We start from the raw sequence: 20,429 nt of genomic DNA on the forward strand, positions 1-20,429 counted from the left end.
TATTATTATTACTATTACCCCATCACTCCTGCACAGTGTAAGACTAACCTGCGTCTCCATCACAAATATCTATTTCCAGCTTTAGTCTCGGTTTCTCTGTTAATAAGGATGAGAGAACCCTGTAGAGTTACAGCAGCTTCCGAAATAACCAAACTCTCTAAATGTCATCAACCAGGGAAAACAGACGGAGCGGAACCGGTGAAAGTTATTACAGGAAGTGACATCACTGCTCCACCGAACAAGGAACTTCCTGCTAGTCCTGAGAAGAAAGTCAAGGTACGAGTTCTACGCCTGGCACTGGTGCCAATCAGTCATACCGATGGTTACTTACATGAATCTTTATAGTGTTTTTTTTGTTACTTTTAAATAAGGACACACCTACCCCATATAGATCCCCTAATGCAAGTTACTGCCCCTATATGCAAATGGTGACATTGGGCCATGTCCTGGCCTGTTATACTAGTAACTAGTAAGTGACCACTGGTGCTCTGTACTGGCCAAAGTGATTTACACCTGTGAGCGGACTCTCTGATGCCACCGAATTGCTGACCGTCCTATGCCCCTGCTCCCGCCCCCCATCATGCCATTTAGGTTTTGGGCATGTGACTTTAAATAGAATTAAACGCCATAAAGATTAATTATAAATATCCGCATTGGCTGGTCCTCTTTAGTAAGTGACATAAGTGCATGCTAGGTTCTACATATGTGTCTGTGATTTCTTATTGTACATGGGATCAGAAGCCGCTGCTTTCACATTCTGGGGGGTAATATAATAAACATGGAGGAAAATGTAATTGTAATGTGGCACCAGAGACAGAGAGGGTGTCCTTGCCGGTGATGGGGCCGAGATTGCAGGGTCCTGTGGATTGGTACATGGCATTAAGATGTGTAGCTCACAGGGTACTAATAAGGAATGCAGTGCACAACTCCTCCTTGCCATATGCCCCATGACATTACGCTGGTATATATCTGGGCATAGAGGATAAAGGATAGCTGGGGGTACAATGTTGGGTGCAGTGCACATCTCCTCCTTGCCAAATGTCCCATGACATTATGCTGGTATATATCTGGGCATAGAGGATAAAGGATAGCTGGTGATACAATGTTGGGTGCAGTGCACATCTCCTCCTTGCCATATGTCCCATGACATTATGCTGGTATATATCTGGGCATAGAGGATAGCTGGGGGTACAGTGTTGGGTGCAGTGCACATCTCCTTCTTGCCATATGTCCCATAACATTATGCTGGTATATATCTGGGCATAGAGGATAAAGGATAGCTGGGGGTACAGTGTTGGGTGCAGTGCACATCTCATCCTTGCCATATGTCCCATGACATTATGCTGGTATATATCTGGGCATAGAGGATAGCTGGGGGTACAGTGTTGGGTGCAGTGCACATCTTCTCCTTGCCATGTCCCCCATGACATTACGCTGGTAAATATCTGGGCATAGAGGATAAAGGATAGCTGGGGGTACAGTGTCGGGTGCAGTGCACATCTTCTCCTTGCCATGTCCCCCATGACATTACGCTGGTATATATCTGGGCATAGAGGATAAAGGATAGCTGGGGGTACAGCGTTGGGTGCAGTGCACATCTCCTTCTTGCCATATGTCCCATGACATTACGCTGGTATATATCTGGGCATAGAGGATAAAGGATAGCTGGGGGTACAGTGTTGGGTGCAGTGCACATCTCCTCCTTGCCATATGTCCCACGACATTACGCTGGTATATATCTGGGCATAGAGGATAAAGGATAGCTGGGGGTACAGTGTTGGGTGCAGTTCTCATCTCCTCCTTGCCATATGCCCCTTGACATTACGCTGGTATAATAAATTGTCTGACCGTTTTGATTATCTTCATGTTAAATCAACGCTACGTTACTATTACTTCCAAGTTTTGTTCCTGATAACGTACTAAACTCACTACGGACATCGCTGGATTATCAGCAAATACCCAGCTGTCAAAACATACGGTGATCCTCATACCCGTTTATATGCGTGTCATACCAATCCCTACAGCAGGCTATGGGGCCATATGTAATGTCAGTACTGTGCCATCAGTGTGAGCTGTTTAGGGGGGTGTAATGGGCCACACTGCATCACACCGTATATCCGCTATATGACTCAATCATTTCTTATATCCCTATATAGGGTACAGCAGCAACTCCATCCAAGGCTGCAGCTGCAACCCCTAAAGGCAAACCCCTGTCTGCACCCAGCCCCAAGAAACTGGTCTCCTCAACACTCACCCAGCCCAAAAAGCCTAGCACCCCTGCTCTTGCCCCCAACAACAATGCTACCCCAAAACGCCCGCTTGGGGGTGTGGCAAAAGCTGCAACACCTAAAGACACAAAGCCAAAGGTAAGTGATTCCTCAACGCTTGCTGGTACCTGATTAGTGCTTTGTGTGGGCCCTTTGTCTGAGTCTTGCCGCTGCTGTCCGGGGTCTGGTCACATGTATTGCCCCCCCATCCTCTACCTATCAGTGAGCGTCATAAAGTCATGTGATCACCTTACATATATGGGATAATAAACCCTACCTACTCTGATCATGGTGAATTATATTGTATCGCGTGCATAAGACACGGTGTGCTATAAGCTTGGTCTGACTCGGGATAACATTGAATAGATTTATTACCCACGGAGGCACGAGGTACTTGTTAATTGCTCCTACACAGCTCTGCAGGATACGTGGAGTCTCTCGCCTCCAGTACGCGGTTTATTTAGCACATGTCGTACGTGCTCTCGCTGTGCTGGATTTCAATGGGGCCATCTGGTGTAATTAATTAAAATTACAATAGAATTTCTTTCTTCTTAACTGAGTTGCGCAATTAATTATGCTTCATGCTGGCAGCTTCCAGCACTATTCAGGCCAGTCAATGCTAAATCAATAGCGTTTGTCGCTGCAAATACGTGTGCCCCAAGCCTGATGGTGTTCCTGTGTACAGCACAGCCAGCTGCCACCTCTCTGCCATGGTTATTACATCATACAATACTCAGGTGTTAGTGTACGGTCCCAGTGAGAGCTAGCGTTGGGGGAGGCATAGCATACGTTTTCTTCCTGTTAATAAAGTACATAGAAATGCACCAAGCCTTAATCAGTGCCTATGGCGGGTCACATAACACACACTAGTTACTGTATAGAGGACAGGAAGAGATCGGGCACTGGGTTAGGGTTGGATACTGCAGCATATATACTAATAATAGACTGGCAGGAGAGGTGCTGTTATTGTGGCTTTTCTACTTCAGGGTCCATAGGGGGTCCACAGGGTTGACCTTGGGGTATAGCTGGATCTGGATCCATGGGCACCACGCAGTTAAAGCTTTGCTGCTCCCAGGATGCACTTGGGTCCGTCCTCCTCTATACCCCGCCCCGGCCACAGGCACCTCAGTTTTAGTTGGTGCCCGGCCGGAGTCGGGTCACCCTGTCGCAGTGGGGCTGCAGGAGCAGCCCCTAAGCTTTATTTTAAAAGAGAATTTTTTATTTTTTTCTTCTTTTTTTACACTGTTAGAGCGGCAGCATCAGACTGTCCTTTAGGACGTCCACGCTGCCGCTCCTTCTCCCCGCTGGCGCCGCGACGCCAGTACAGCTCTGGGGATCGCGGCGGGACCCCAGAGCCTGTACTAGCCGGGCTCTGGGGACTCCCTTGACTGCTGCCGGACGCGACGGGGATCAGGTAAGCCGCGGGTCGCCGCGTGCGGCGGCCCGCGGATACTTCAATGCAGTCAGGAGCCTCGGGTCTCTGGGGACAGACCGGAGGCGCTAGCGGCGGCGGCGGGCTCCCCCTCACTTGAGGAATACCCCGCGTGTCCGCTAGACCACCAGGGTATCAGGCTGGTAGCGGGACCGGCAACCCGGGGGTTAATTGCTAGCCAGGGGAGGCAGCCTTCCCTGTCTAGCGGCACCTCCCCTCAGCTCAGCGCGCCTTTCAACTAGGAGTCTGGCGTCGCTGAGCTGCTCTTATCTCGGCCACTCCTCCTCTGAGGTCTCCGGCGGCCATCTTTACTGGCACATCGCAGACTCCCAGGCGGTATCAAGTGGACCGGTCCCCCTGTGTACCTCTCCCCTGCTAAAGGACAGTGTACACAGCGCTATAGCCCTCCCAGACACTGAATCTGGGCGGTTGATTGTAGCGGAAGGTGCAGTGAGTACTAACTTTTCTGCATTGTATGTGACTATTGCTAGTGCTGCCTGTCTGTGACTTATTCTCCTTACTGTCAGCTTATAACTATCCCTTTCCTTCTCCTACGGCCCGGCAGGTGTGTGGGGGAAGGGCGTTTTTCTGAGACCCTCACTTATATAAAACACGTATTTGTGGGGTCAGTCACATACTGTTGTGTGCTACACAGTACCATATCTGGGCTGTTGTGTCGCATACTGGTGAGTGCGCGGGTGTTAAAACCGTAATTCCTCTGGTGATACCTATTTCTTGTGATTTACGGTATCATGTCTGATGAGGAGACTGAGCGCTCTGTGGCTCCTGTGCTATTTTCCTGCAGACGCTGTGCTGCTGGAGTTGATGGGGAGGACTTATCTCAGGATGGTCTGTGCGGGCGGTGCCAGCTGGTACCGGGCCCCTCCAACCCCCCTGTATCACAGGACCCTCCTTGGGCGATGTTTTCACAGGTGCTGGCGTCTATTGCGGACCGGTTATCGGTCCCATCAGCGGTCCCTTCTAGGGCGTTACCGCAGCCCACCATCCCCCATTCCCCGAGGGTTCCACAAATGTTGCGGTCTTCCCCCGGGGCCCAGACTGTGGGTCCTTACTCGGGACTGCCTGTGTATGTGCAGTCTTCCCCAGGGACGTGTCAGTCTGTAGTGCCTTTGCAGAGTGTTGCTCCGACGGCTCCTCCGCCTTGGGTGGATGTTCTATCCAGCTCCGTACAGAGTCTGGCGGCTTCATCCTCGGCGTTTCAGTCCATGTTGCAAGGTGATGTGCCACCAAGGGTGTCTAAACGTCCGGTTGTGAGTTCACTAGCTGCGCAGTTGTCGGACTCGGAAGTATCCTCAGATGATGGAGAAATCCATGAGGACTCTGACTCTGATGTCATGGGGTAGGAGGTGGAAGCTAAGTCCTCCATTAATGTTCCAGCCTTAGTTAGGGCGGTGCGGGCTATCCTACATGTTGAGGATGATGCGCCTGCCCCTAGGTCGAAGTTTCCTAATTTTAAAAAGGCCAAGGTGACCTCAACTGTGTTCCCCCTGTCTGATCAATTATCGGATCATATGGCGGCGGCCTGGCAATTACCTAGTAAGAGGTTCCATCCACAGAAGAGGTTGGCGGCGAACTATCCTTTTCCTGAAGCTCATTGCAGGAAATGGGAAACTCCGCCGGCGGTGGATTCCCACGTTACCCGCTTGATCAAAAGCGCGACGTTGCCATTGCCGTCTATCTCCTCTTTGAAGGATCCCACGGACAGGAAGGTGGAGACTTGTTTAAAGTCCATTTATTCTCTTTCCGGGGCGGTGGCTCGCCCGTCCATGGCTATCTCCTGGGTGGCTAAAGCCATTGAGGCATGGGCCAATGCCTTGGAGGATACCTTTCCTGATGAGGCTCCGGATATCCAGAGAGCGTTAGTGGGACAGATGCGGGATGCAGCTTCCTATATTGGGGAAGCGTCTTTGGATGCCAGCCTGCTCACTTCTAGGGTGTCGGCTGCAGCGGTATCTGCTCGGCGCTCCCTGTGGCTGAGGTCCTGGAGGGCTGATGCAGATTCAAAAAAGGGTCTGGAGGCCTTGCCTTTTAATGGTGATTTACTATTTGGTCCGGATTTGGACAGAATAGTGGATACTTTGGCTAAGTCCAAGTCGGCTTTTCTCCCTTCGGCCTCTGCGCCGGCTAAAGTGAGGAGCTCTGCCTTTCGGGTTCAGGGTAAGGCCAAGGGCCAGTCCTTCCCGAGACATTCGGCGACCAAGGCCGCACCCAAGCCCAAGAAGCAGGCATGGAGTGCTCGGCGCCCTTCTTCCAAGCAGGAGGATAAGCCTGCTGCCTGATGGGACGGGCCTCTCTCTGGGGGACCCCAGAGTGGGAGGCCGACTTCTCCAATTCGCCCAGTGTTGGCACAATACCACCACGGATGCCTGGGTTCGAGAAGTAGTCTCTCAGGGGTACGCCCTGTCTTTTCGGTTCAGGCCGCCCCACCAGTTTTTCTGTACGAGTCCTTCTCTGGACAAGACCAAAGCTGGTCAGATTCAGGTAGCTATAGAATCCTTGCTACAAGCAGGGGTCATTGTTCCCGTTCCGCAGTCTCAGCGCGGGACGGGGTACTATTCTACTCTGTTTCTGGTACAGAAACCCAATGGTTCTCATCGCCCTATCCTGAATTTGAAGTCTCTGAACAGATACCTCAGAGTTCCCAGGTTCAGGATGGAAACGTTACGTTCCATCATTCTGGCGATGGAACCCGGGGATTATATGGTCTCCCTCGATATCGAGGACGCCTATCTCCATGTGCCCATAGCACCGGCACATCAGCGGTATCTGAGGTTTGCTATCCTGAACCATCACTACCAATTTCGGGCGTTGCCTTTTGGCCTTTCCACGGCTCCGAGGGTGTTCACCAAGGTGATGGCGGTTATGGCTGCCCACCTTCGGGGTCAGGGTCTACGTCTGTTGCCGTACCTGGACGATCTTCTGCTGCTGGCGAGCTCCCCGGAGGTGCTTCTTCGACATCTCCACCTGACCATTGCTTGTCTTCAAGCACACGGGTGGTTGATAAACTGGAAGAAGTCCTCCCTGATTCCATCACAGCGGATGGTTCATTTGGGAGCCCTGCTGGATTCTCGTCAGCAGCGGATTTTCCTGACTCCAGAGAAGGTCTCCTCCCTGCAGCTGCGGATACACAGTTGCCTGAGCAGTTGCCGCCTGTCGGTCCATTCAGCTATGAGAGTTCTGGGGTCCATGGTGTCGACATTCGACATGGTGGAATTTGCCCAGTTCCATTCCCGGCCCCTGCAGGGGCTGATTCTATCGGAATGGAACGGGTTACCTCACCGGATCCGCTCTCAGATGCTGGTGTTGTCCGCGGAGGTTCGGCAGTCTTTGGCTTGGTGGCTTCAGACGGTGCATCTGGTCGAGGGGCGCCCCTTTTGGATCCCGGACTGGGTCCTGCTCACGACGGATGCCAGTCTTCGGGGTTGGGGGGCAGTGACCGGCTCATTATCGCTTCAGGGTCGTTGGTCCGCGGAAGAAGCACTTCTCCCCATCAACATCCTGGAACTGCGGGCTGTGTACAGGGCCCTGCAGTCGTCCGGCCCCGCTCTTCACGGAAGGGCGGTTCAGGTGCAGTCCGACAACGCCACCACGGTGGCGTACATCAACCACCAAGGGGGAACTCGCAGTCGGGCAGCAATGTCGGAGGTGTCTCGCATTCTTGCTTGGGCGGAGTGTCACGTTCCAGCGATCTCGGCAGTCTTCATTCCCGGAGTCCTCAATTGGGAGGCGGACTTCCTCAGCCATCACGATGTGCATCCCGGGGAATGGTCGCTTCACCCAGAGGTGTTTCAGCTACTCGTGGACAGGTGGGGGCTGCCGGAGCTGGACTTGATGGTCTCCCGTCACAATCACAAGTTGCCCGTTTACGGGTCAAGGACAAGAGACGCAGGCGCCTGTCTGGTAGACGCTCTGTCGGTGAAATGGACGTTTCACCTGGCGTATCTGTTTCCTCCGATATCCTTACTTCCTCGGGTTCTGCGGAAATTCAAGCAGGACGGCGGCACGCTCGTGCTGGTGGCTCTGGCGTGGCCCAGACGTCCTTGGTACTCCGATCTGAGGTGCCTCTCCATCGACGCTCCGTACCTTCTTCCTCAGCGTCGGGACCTGTTGTCTCAGGGGCCCTGCCTTTACCCGGATCTGGGTCAGCTGTCTTTGACGGCGTGGCTCTTGAGACAGCCGTCTTGAGGTCTAGGGGTTTCTCCAGTTCAGTGATTGGTACCATGCTTAGGGCACGCAAGCCTGCCTCCGCGCGGATTTACCACAGGGTGTGGCGCACTTATTTTCAATGGTGTGAATCCAGAAACTATGATCCGCAGGTGTTCCGGGTTTCCAGAATCTTGGAATTTCTTCAATCGGGTTTGGACCTCTGCTTACGCCTGGCCTCTCTGAAGGTTCATGTGTCTGCTTTGTCCGTGTGGTTTCAGCGACGGATTGCTACACTGCCAGATGTTTACACCTTTTTCCAAGGTGTTCTCAGGATCCAGCCTCCCTTCGTGCCTCCGGTGGCTCCGTGGGACTTGACGGTGGTACTGAGGGTCTTGCAGGGTCCTCCTTTTGAGCCGCTTGAGTCGGTGGAGCTCAAGTGGCTGACGTTTAAGACCATTTTTCTCCTGGCAATTGCTTCGGCCAGGAGGGTTTCAGAATTGGGGGCGCTTTCCTGTCGCCCTCCTTTTCTGATTTTTCACCAGGACAGGGCAGTGCTCCGCACGCGTCCTGAGTTTTTGCCCAAAGTGGTTTCAAAGTTCCACATTAATCAGGAACTTGTTGTGCCAGCTTTTCAGTCACCTGATCTTTCGGCTGGTGAGGCTTCCTTGGATGTGGTCCGGGCACTTAGAATCTATGTGGACCGGACTGCTTCGGTTAGGAAGTCGGATTCTTTGTTTGTCCTCTTCGGTTTTCACAAGAGGGGTTGGCCTGCCAACAAGCAAACGTTAGCCCGTTGGCTTCGTTCAGTTATTTGTGAGGCTTATGCGCAGGAGGGTTTACCTGTGCCAGCCTCTGTTAAGGCTCATTCCACTCGTTCTGTGGGTCCCTCTTGGGCTGCTAGACGTGGCGCCTCCGCTGTTCAGCTGTGTAAGGCGGCTACTTGGTCTTCAATTCAGACGTTTTTGAGGTTTTATGCGTTTGACACCTTCGCCTCTCAGGATGCATCCTTTGGGCGCCGGGTACTCCTTTCAGCACAGGAGCGTCCCCGCCCTTAGTTGAACTGCTTTGGGACATCCCCAAGGTCAACCCTGTGGACCCCCTATGGACCCTGAAGTAGAAAACAAGAGATATGGTAAGAACTTACCTTTGTTATCTCTGTTTCTACGAAGTCCATGGGGTCCACAGGGCGCCCGCCCTGACGCACCTGGCTTCAAATGGGCTGTGTGGCTGGTCACCGGTTTTCCGTCTCCCATTTCTGTGAGTATGGTTTCTTGTGTGTTCCAGTCTTCCTTCTCTCTGTTTAGTCTCCTCCTCCGGCCTTAGCTGCTTACCAACTGAGGTGCCTGTGGCCGGGGCGGGGTATAGAGGAGGACGGACCCAAGTGCATCCTGGGAGCAGCAAAGCTTTAACTGCGTGGTGCCCGTGGATCCAGATCCAGCTATACCCCAAGGTCAACCCTGTGGACCCTATGGACTTCGTAGAAACAGAGATAACAAAGGTAAGTTCTTACCATATCTCTTGTTATTCTGTTAGTGCCTATGGCGGGTTACATAACACACACTAGTTACTGTATAGAGGACAGGAAGAGATCGGGCACTGGGTTAGGGTTGGATACTGCAGCATGTATACTAATAATAGACTGGCAGGAGAGGTGCTGTTATTGTGCCTTATTCTGTTAGTGCCTATGGCGGGTCACATAACACACACTAGTTACTGTATAGAGGACAGGAAGAGATCGGGTACTGGGTTAGGGTTGGATACTGCAGCATGTATACTAATAATAGACTGGCAGGAGAGCTGCTGTTATTGTGCCTTATTCTGTTAGTGCCTATGGCGGGTCACATAACACACACTAGTTACTGTATAGAGGACAGGAAGAGATCGGGCACTGGGTTAGGGTTGGATACTGCAGCATGTATACTAATAATAGACTGGCAGGAGATCTGCTGTTATTGTGCCTTATTCTGTTAGTGCCTATGGCGGGTCACATAACACACACTAGTTACTGTATAGAGGACAGGAAGAGATCGGGCACTGGGTTAGGGTTGGATACTGCAGCATGTATACTAATAATAGACTGGCAGGAGAGCTGCTGTTATTGTGCCTTATTCTGTTAGTGCCTATGGCGGGTCACATAACACACACTAGTTACTGTATAGAGGACAGGAAGAGATCGGGCACTGGGTTAGGGTTGGATACTGCAGCATGTATACTAATAATAGACTGGCAGGAGAGATGCTGTTATTGTGGCTTATTCTGTTAGTGCCTATGGCGGGTCACATAACACACACTAGTTACTGTATAGAGGACAGGAAGAGATCGGGCACTGGGTTAGGGTTGGATACTGCAGCATGTATACTAATAATAGACTGGCAGGAGATCTGCTGTTATTGTGCCTTATTCTGTTAGTGCCTATGGCGGGTCACATAACACACACTAGTTACTGTATAGAGGACAGGAAGAGATCGGGCACTGGGTTAGGGTTGGATACTGCAGCATGTATACTAATAATAGACTGGCAGGAGCGGTGCTGTTATTGTGGCTTATTCTGTTAGTGCCTATGGCGGGTCACATAACACACACTAGTTACTGTATAGAGGACAGGAAGAGATCGGGCACTGGGTTAGGGTTGGATACTGCAGCATGTATACTAATAATAGACTGGCAGGAGAGATGCTGTTATTGTGGCTTATTCTGTTAGTGCCTATGGCGGGTTACATAACACACACTAGTTACTGTATAGAGGACAGGAAGAGATCGGGCACTGGGTTAGGGTTGGATACTGCAGCATGTATACTAATAATAGACTGGCAGGAGAGGTGCTGTTATTGTGCCTTATTCTGTTAGTGCCTATGGCGGGTCACATAACACACACTAGTTACTGTATAGAGGACAGGAAGAGATCGGGCACTGGGTTAGGGTTGGATACTGCAGCATGTATACTAATAATAGACTGGCAGGAGATCTGCTGTTATTGTGCCTTATTCTGTTAGTGCCTATGGCGGGTCACATAACACACACTAGTTACTGTATAGAGGACAGGAAGAGATCGGGCATTGGGTTAGGGTTGGATACTGCAGCATGTATACTAATAATAGACTGGCAGGAGCGGTGCTGTTATTGTGGCTTATTCTGTTACTCAGTGACATAAGATCTCCTAATAAGAGTTATTGAAGTGAACACTGGAACCTGAGAAATGAACTAATGGGGATTTTACTGTTTCATCCCAATCATTTTGTGCTGTATCATGAATAAGTGGCATTTTTGTGATTGGCAGAGTCCTGTAAAGACCCCAGAAAAGAAGATCCCGATTCCTGTGACCACCCCTCGGTCTGCCGCCAAGGCCAGCCCTGCTGCCCCCAAGCTCAATTCATCCACGGTAGCTGCAAATACCGCAGGAGGGCCTACCGCAAAATCCAGCGTCACCCCAAAACGGCCAACATGTAAGTAGTCACGCCCGCTGGCACTAGTCCTATACCTCCATGTAACTGGCAGACATGGTATCTGCAGCCGTTGGCATCACTGAACCCCTCTTATTTTTCAGCTCTTAAGAATGATGTGAGGGCGGCAGATGCCAAGAAGCCAAATCTGACTAAATCCCCAATTGGTATGTAGTTTGGCGCTCACGCTGGATGTACGGATAGATGGGGTACTGTCTGGAGCGGGTGTTGGAGGTGTGATCTGACATGGGGTTCCTCTGTGCTGGGGGAAGGGGAGAACCGCAGCAATTGCTTTTTTGATTATAATGAATAAATCCGGTTTGGATCTAGATTGGTGATAGCCAAATATACGTCTTTGTTCTTCATTTCTTCTTCAGGGACCATAGGGCTCCACAGGGAGACATTGGGGTGTAGGTGGGGGAACTAGAGCACCGGACACCAACGGCAAAGCTTTTCAATCCCAGGATGCTCCGGTCCTTCCCGCTATACCCCGCCCACAACCTGAGGGCACTTCAGTTTCGTTGTTGTCCGGCCGGAGCTGGGTCACCATTTTTAATAGTGAGGCTGCTTTAAGCATCCCAAGCTTATTTTTATGATTTATATTTATTTCTAGTATTTTTACTACTGAGCTGCAGCACGAGACTGTCCCTTGGACGTCTGCACTGCTTCTCCATCATCCCTCCGCAGCGCCGTGACATCAGCCCTCGGCTAGTTAACTCTTTCTTTGAAGTCCACAAGGCACCTGCCCTGACGCACCTGGCTTCTATGGGCTTCTTCTCTTTGTCACGGTTTCCTTCTCTGTGTGAGAGTGCGATTCCTCAGTGTCCCAGTCTTTCCTCTTTCCTGTCCTGCTCCTGCCTTGGGCTTCTTAACAAAACTAAGTTGCCTCCAGGCTGTGGGCGGGGTATAGGGGGGGAAGGACCGGAGCATCCTGGGATTGAAAAGCTTTGCTGTTGGTGTCCGGTCCTCCAAGTCCCACCTACACCCCAATGTCACCCTGTGGACCCTATGGACTTCGAAGAAAGAGTTAACAAGGGTAAGTTTTACCATAACTCTCCTTTTTGCTACTTCTGTACTCTTAAAATATCACCATTTGTATTTCAGACCTGAGTCGCCCCAAAACTGTTCCAGCTGACGTAACGAAGAGCAACGGAACCGCTCCCGCCAGCCCCGGTCCTGCCCTCAGCCGGCCCAAGGCCACCAAACTTACTGCTTCTAAAACACTTTCCGGTGCTTCGGGAGATGTGAAGAAACTGCCCCCTACTAGACCTGCCCCATCCAGTAAAACCGGCATGGGCCCTGCCAGTAAATCAACTGTGGCCCCCACCAGTAAGCCCGTTCCTGCTCCCTCCAGCAAACCCCTCACTGCTCCCTCCAGCAAACCCCTCACTGCTCCCTCCAGTAGACCCATTGCTGCTCCCAAACAACCTCGTCCGGCAACAGCCCCTGACCTGAAGAACATACGCTCCAAGATTGGATCGACTGACAACCTGAAACACCAGCCTGGGGGCGGCAAGGTGAGCGTTCCCTGGGTCTGTATTGTGATACATTGTACATCCTGCCATTCCCTCCCATGAACTGGCTGCTGTATTGTGTGACGCTCATCGTATGTGGAGATGACATCTGTGCAGAGATGAGCCGGTTACTGGTCAGATGTGATCGTTATTGTAGCTGGCGGTGCATGGTCATCCGTCTGTCAGTTCCCCATCCATATTTTACATGTCACCCACAGGAAGTCTTCAGGGGTCTCCGCATAGAGGCCGCACCTAGCGGGCAGTGCGTTGCAGCCTGTAACCCCTCGAGGCCTTGTTTTCGTGATTTCCAATGACAGGGATGTGTTCTCTGTGGTGAAAGTTGGGCTGTCCCTCAGAGCTAGCACTCCGATACATATTAGAATGGTCTTTACTTAGGAGGCTTAAGCCCTGTCTAGCGCAGTTGGTTAAGTCTCAGGAGTGCGCACAAATCTGCTGCAGATCGGCCATTTTCCAGTTACGCCCCTTTATGTCGCAGGTAAATGTTTGGTATTAGCCGCGGTGTCGGCGCCGGTCACTGATTGGAGGGTTTATGTTGGGATGGCAGACTTGTAAGATGTCTTCTCATTGCTGTTCTCATAAACCGTCTTACATTTCCCTCAGCAGGCAAAAGTAGAGAAAAAACCTGTGCCAACCAGCACAGCCCGAAAACCTGTACCCTCCGCTGCCTCCAAAGCAGCCAGCGCTAAGCCCGCAGAGCCCAAAGAGGCCGCACAAAAGCAGAGCAATGGGAAAGTGAGTGTCCCGGGCCGCTGCCGGCTCTCTCCTGTCACTTCTTCTCCTGATTCTCTTCCTTCCTCTCCTGACTCCCTACTCTCCTACCTGTACTGTCAGCATAAGGCAATGCTCCCCTGTGTACCTCCCGCAGTCCTGCGTTACAGGTAGGTACTGCCATAGAATCCGCCCAGTGCGCCATTTCTCAGTACCGCTACCTGAGATATAAAGAAGAGCCAGCACGCTCAGAGCAGCGGGGTTGGGTATGTATTAGTGCGACATCACTCAGAACTGTATTACGGATCCAGATAGCGCTGTTATACAATACAAACCATTCTGGATATATATTGGTTTAGTCCTTTGTAACACTGACAGTGCTGTGACTTCGGGGTACCTGATACTGCTGCTTGTCCCTGGGGATTTGCTATTGGAAGCTTTTATCTCGGGGGAGAGCGAGAGACCCCTCACGCTCCAGGTCATGTGACCTGCTCTGAGGAACCGCAGAGGTTCGTGACGTCAGGTTCCGGTCTGTAGCCAGATACAGGATCTCTGTGACCGTGTGGCCAATCTAGTTTTCCTCCATAGATATGTGAGTAATTAGTCCGAAGTAACACGCTCCATGCAAAAATGGTTTAAATTCAGTGAATATTATGAGTACGTGGAAAGTACGTTGTGTTTGGTAAAATCGTCGTCACAGTTTCTGTACTGTATAAACCCATCACTGAACTTCGTGACCTCAATACCATATTATACTTGGCCTTTTTGGTGGGCGTGTGGTATGAAAAGTCAACAGAATGTCGGCAGATTCTGAATGTTGACAAAGGAAATGTCTACATTCATAAATGTCAACATAGCTATACATCGACATTATGACCATGTCGGCATTTTAACATGTAAACAGGTTTAGGGGTAAGGCTAAAATAAGCAAAAACCCAACTCTAAACGTAACCCTAATAGTTACATGAAAATGTACGGTCGGCATTTTGACTTTGTTTACATTGTCCATGTTTACATTTAGAACCTGTCGACATTCTCACTATGACCCGTCTGAGGGGAGGTTTCTGGCTAATGTTTTATCGTACAGAATTTAGGCGCTTGGCGGGTAGTTTTGTTCATTTTTTTTTTTTTTTAGTACAACTTTCAGCTGTTCTCATGTGTTCAGCATTCCTGCGATCCCCTCCCTACCCGTCTCTGCTGCTGCAGGGATTCCCTCTTGTATCCATGGCTCTGGGTCTGTCGGGACCCCTATCCTGTATGTGGCAGGCGGAGTTACACGTGGAATTGTGACATCACGATTATGGTGCTGCATTGTAAACCCCGCCTTCTATGACATCACATGACGGTGATTAATATCTATGTCTCTAGAACAAAGGGAACCTGTGGCATTCCAGCTGCTGTGGAACTACACATCCCAGCATTCCCTGCCAGTTTTGCGAAGACTGGCAGCTGGAGGTGCCACTGGCTGCCTACCTCTGATGTAGCAGGAATGGTTTTCGAATAAAAATTTGGAATGGTTGTAAACTCACTAAATCAATATGGTTAAACTGTCAAAGCCTTCAATACATGTATTTATATATGTTATATATCTACAGTGGTGGCCAAAATTGCGGACACTTTCTGAAATTTGAATATTTTTCAACTTCAAATGCATATAAAAACTGTTACACTTCATGCAGTGCAATGATTCATATATCAAATGAAAGGAAATTTAATGCTGAATTCAACACAATAAACAGAGGTCAAATATTTGCATTACAAGGGAAGTTATGCTGTGAGATCAACACTTATGGTGAAAATCCCTGTGTACTTGTGATGTTACTGTCCTATCAGTATTTTGTTGGGTATCCTTTATTTTTCAAGACAACAGCACAGCGACGTGTCATTGAGCCAACCAATGTTTGGAGCTCTTTCTTCTTTATTATGTGGTGCCATGAGACAATTATAACCTCAATTAATTGTCTTTTATTGGATGGACGCCTCAGATGTACCAGTTTTTTTTCAACGAGAACCACAAATGTTCTATGGGGTTCAGGTCTGGGCTGTTTCCTGGCCATCCCAGCACCTGTATGTCATTCTCCGTGAACCACTGTTTGTATGTCCGTGCAGTGTGGCAGGGAGCTGAATCCTGATGGGAAAAAATGGGGCATTATCTGGAAAAAGATCCTGATAGAAGGTAGAAGTTTTGGTTGTAGGATGGTGTCAAGTGTACTTTCTGCTGTTCAGTGTGCCATCTATGACATAAAGGTGGCCTACAGCATCTGCTATCATACATGCCCCGATCATAACACTTGTAGGATGGTGTCAGTGTGCCATCTATGACCTAAAGGCGGCCTACAGCATCTGCTGTCATACATGCCCAGATCATAACACTTGTAGGATGGTATCAGTGTGCCATCTATGACATAACGGCGGCCTACAGCATCTGCTGTCATACATGCCCAGATCATAACACTTGTAGGATGGTATCAGTGTGCCATCTATGACCTAAAGGCGGCCTACAGCATCTGCTGTCATACATGCCCAGATCATAACACTTGTAGGATGGTATCAGTGTGCCATCTATGACATAAAGGCGGCCTACAGCATCTGCTCTCATACATGCCCAGATCATAACACTTGTAGGATTCTTTGTTGTTGCTTGAATGCAATCTGGATGTACCTCTTCCCCGATGCGACGTCTCCGATATTTTCTCTCATCACTACCAAATATGGATATCTTAGTTTCGTCACTCCATATCACGTGTTTCCACTGACCACCTGTCCATGCAATGTGTTCTTTTGCCCACTGTATTCGTTTCTGCCGCTGCTTTTTATTCAGCAATGGCTTTTTTTAGGGGAATCCTACCTTTTAGACCAACCTCCGTTAGTCTTCTCCGTACCGTTCTTGCACTGACAAAAACACCAGTTGCACTCAGGTTACTGCTAATGGCCGCAGATGACGTCCATCTGTCCCTGACGCAAATTCGTTTTATTCTCCTATCATCAACAGCTGTTGTGCACTTTTTCCGGCATTTTTCTTCTTTGTTTTGTATAGATTGTGCCTCCTGATAGCGTAAACAAAACTTTCTTACTCCTGATGTTGTCACATTCCCACCAACTTCTCCCGCAATTGCTGCATACGAAGGACCATTTTCACTTACCACCACAATCCTGGATCACGTCGCTGTGCTGCGGTCTTGAAAAATAAAGGATACCTAACAAAATACTGGTAGGACAGTAACATAAGTACACAGGGATTTCTACTTCAGGGTCCATAGGGTATCCACAGGATACCTTGGGGTATAGGTGATGACGTCAGGCATCGGGCACCATAGAGTTAAGTTTTCAGCCTCCCAGGATGCACTAGGGTCCCCCTCCTATACCCTGCCCCCGAGCCAAGGCATCTCAGTTTCGTTGGTGCCCGGCCCAGAGTTGGATGCACCTGTTTAGAGGGGGGCTAAGGATAGCGCCTGAAGTTTTTCTACAAGGCAGCTGTGGCTGCACATCTGGAGGTACAGCATGGACAGTCATTCTTGACGTCCATGCTGTCTTCCCTACACCCCCGCCGGTACTGATCCGGGGATGCTGGTAGGCATCTGGGGTCACAGCTAGCGGTGACCCCAGATGTTTGGGACCATGGCCGGATTTAAGGGGGACAGCAGGTAAGCAGCGGGGTCCCGCGGTGGGTCCCCGCTGGAACATGGTCCGGAGTCCCCAGGCAGGGGGCCCCCTGGGGACTGGCTGCAGCGTGGAGCCAGGTTTCGGACCTGCGCTTCCACTACCCCCCTGGGACAGCGGACCGCAGCTGAGCGGTAGCGCTGCGGTGTCCCAGGGGTTAATTGAATGCCAGGGGAGCGCGCCTTCCCTGTACACAGCCGGCGCCTCCCCCGCTGCACACAGCCCTCTCTGCACCTGCCGATTGGCCCTGTGGCAGTGCTCCTCCCCCAGGCCGGCCTCCTCTCTACTCCTCGGTGGCCATCTTTATGGATCAGTACCCTAACTTCTCGGGTTTCTTCGGCAGCTGTGACTGCTCATCGCACCTTATGGTTGCGATCTTGGAAGGCGGACGCTGATTCCAAAAAGGGTTTGGAAGCTTTGTCTTTTAATGGAGAAGTCCTATTTGGTCCGGATCTGGACAAAATTGTAGCCACGCTGGCGGCAGCCAAATCGGCATGTCTCCCGTCTGCTGCAGTTCCTTCCAGTTCAGGTACGTCGTCCTTTCGGCCTTACAGGGCCCAGGGTAGGCCTAAAGCACAGTCCTTTCCCCGTCAGGCTGGCCCCAAAAAATCGGCCAAGCTCCGGAAGCAGGCCTGGAGTACCAGACGTCCGCCCCCAAGTCCGATGACAAACCTGCAGCCTGACGGTCCGGGCCTCCCTTTGGGGGATCCCAGAGTGGGAGGCCGCCTGCTACGGTTCGCCCAGTGTTGGTCGGTAACCACGACAGACAGTTTGGTTCACGAGGTGGTTTCTCACGGGTATGCCCTCTCCTTTCGGCACAGGCCCCCATCCCGATTCTTCACCACGGGTCTTCCATCAGACCGGAACAAAGCCTTGGAACTGCGGAAGGTTTTGCACACTATGCTCCAGGCTGGAGTTATAGTGCCTGTTCCTTTCTCCCAGAAGGGCCAGGGTTTCTATTCCAATCTGTTTTTGGTGCAGAAACCCAATGGGTCGTGCCGTCCGATCCTCAACCTCAAAGCCCTCAACAAGTCTTTGCGGGTGCCGAGGTTTCGGATGGAGACCCTACGGTCCATCATTCTGGCGCTGGAACCTGGGGATTACATGGTGTCGTTGGGCATACAGGACGCTTACCTGCATGTCCCTATTCTTTTGCGCCATCAACAGTTCCTCAGGTTTGCAATCCGCAACGATCACTTCCAGTTCCGGGCGTTACCTTTTGGCCTGGCGACAGCACCACGTGTGTTCACCAAGGTTATGGCGGTCATGGCTGCATCTCTGTGGCTGCAGGGAGTCTGCATGTTGCTGTACCTAGACGACCTTCTGTTGGTAGCAGGATCTCCGGAGCTCCTTCTACACCATCTGGATCTGACGATTGCAGTACTGCAACGTCACAGCTGGTTAATAAACTGGCAAAAGTCCACCCTGATCCCGTTTCAGAGGATTCTGCACCTCGGAGCCTTGTTGGACTCCAGACAGCAGCGGATCTTTGTGACGGGGGAAAAGATCTCTGCCTTGCTGTTGTCTGCAGAGTCGCCGTGTGTCTCTTCACTCGGCAATGAGGTTACTGGGCTCCATGGTGTCGGTATTCGACATGGTGGAATATGCCCAGTTTCACTCCAGACCTCTGCAGCAATTGATCCTGTCCAAATGGAATGGACTGCCTCAGAGTCTCAAATCCCAGACGATGGTGCTCACTCCGGAGGTTCGCCTGTCCCTTGCCTGGTGGTTGCAGACGACCCATCTCAACAAGGTTCGTCCGTTTTGGGTGGCGAACTGGGTCCTTTTGACGACGGACGCCAGTCTTCGGGGCTGGGGAGCGGTCTCTGGTCCACACTTGTTCCAGGGCAGATGGACTTAGGCGGAAAAGGAGCTTCCGATAAACATCTTGGAACTCCGCGCCGTTTTCAATGCTCTCCAGCAGGCTCATCGGGTTCTCCACGGTCATCCCGTGCAGGTCCAGTCGGACAACGCCACCACCGTGGCCTACATAAATCGGCAAGGAGGAACCCGAAGTCGGGCGGCACTCGTAGAGGTGTCCCGCATCCTGATCTGGGCGGAGCACAATCTCCCGTCCATATCAGCGGTATTCATCCCGGGAGTCCTCAACTGGGAGGCCGACTTTCTCAGTCGCCAGGACGTTCATCCGGGGGAATGGTCTCTGCACCAGGACTTCTTTCAACTTCTGGTGGACAGGTGGGGTCTTCCAGAGATCGACCTCCATGGCGTCACGGCACAACAAGAAGTTGCCGGTGTACGGGTCTCGCACAAGAGACGAAAAGGCGTCTCTGGTGGATGCTCTGTCCGTCCAGTGGACGTTTCGGTTTGCTTATCTCTTTCCTCCGTGTTCCCTTCTTCCACGGGTAATTCGGAAATTCAAACAGGAAGGAGGGATGCTCCTGTTGATAGCTCCCGCGTGGCCCAGACGGCACTGGTTCTCAGACCTTCAGGGTCTGTCCGTGGACATTCCTCTGCGGTTGCCGCTACGACCGGACCTACTGTCACAGGGTCCTTGTCTTCACCCGGACCTGACTCACCTGTCTTTGACGGTATGGCTGTTGAGACGGCCATGTTAAGGTCCAGGGGGTTTTCCAGCTCTGTAGTACGCACTATGCTGAGAACTCGGAAACCGTCTTCTGCAAGAATATACCATTGTGTGTGGCATACGTTCTTCCAATGGTGTCGACTGAGAGGTTATGCACCTCGGGAGTTCCGTCTGTCTAGAGTGCTAGCCTTCCTACAGGCGGGACTAGACCATGGGCTTCGCCTTGCTTCTTTGAAGGTGCAGGTATCTGCCCTGTCTGTCTGGTTCCATCGTAGGATTGCTACAATCCCTGATGTGCGCACCTTTATGCAAGGTGTTCTTCGAATTCAGCCGCCATTTGTTCCACCGGTGGCGCCTTGGGATTTAGCTGTGGTCCTGAGGGCTCTCCAGGCACCGCCGTTTGAACCACTGGGCTCAGTGGATCTTAAATGGCTGACAGCTAAAACAATTTTCTTTCTGGCCATCGCTTCGGCCAGACGTGTTTCTGATTTAGGGGCTCTCTCTGGTGACCCCCCCTTTCTTGATTTTTCATGGGAACAGGGCGGTGCTGCGCACTCGTCCTGATTTTCTTCCCAAAGTTGTTTCCCGTTTTAATATCAATGAGGAAATCGTTGTGCCGGCTTTTAACTCACCTGACCTGTCAGTGGGTGAGGCCACTTTGGACGTTGTGCGGGC

At 51.2% G+C, this 20,429-nt stretch overlaps 1 protein-coding gene across 11 annotated transcripts in view; it reads left to right on the forward strand.

Annotated features, from left to right (window-relative positions):
- Nucleotides 1–20,429, forward strand: part of LOC148474522 (uncharacterized) — a 174,684-nt gene that overhangs the window by 138,302 nt on the left and 15,953 nt on the right. For 7 of the 11 annotated variants that reach the window (XM_088458483.1, XM_088458485.1, XM_088458487.1 and 4 more), the window contains 6 exons: nucleotides 176–276; nucleotides 2,157–2,366; nucleotides 11,144–11,309; nucleotides 11,411–11,473; nucleotides 12,411–12,823; nucleotides 13,442–13,573. In XM_088458483.1, coding sequence (XP_088314609.1) covers nucleotides 176–276; nucleotides 2,157–2,366; nucleotides 11,144–11,309; nucleotides 11,411–11,473; nucleotides 12,411–12,823; nucleotides 13,442–13,573 — 1,085 coding nt within the window. The remainder of the gene's footprint in view (nucleotides 1–175; nucleotides 277–2,156; nucleotides 2,367–11,143; nucleotides 11,310–11,410; nucleotides 11,474–12,410; nucleotides 12,824–13,441; nucleotides 13,574–20,429) is intronic. The other 4 variants (XM_088458489.1, XM_088458491.1, XM_088458492.1 and 1 more) reach the window with 2 other exon arrangements.

The sequence above is a fragment of the Taudactylus pleione genome, unplaced genomic scaffold (genome assembly GCF_031769625.1).
Source record: "Taudactylus pleione unplaced genomic scaffold, aTauple2 ptg000838l, whole genome shotgun sequence".
In the NCBI taxonomy this organism is placed as follows: Eukaryota; Metazoa; Chordata; class Amphibia; order Anura; family Myobatrachidae; genus Taudactylus; species Taudactylus pleione.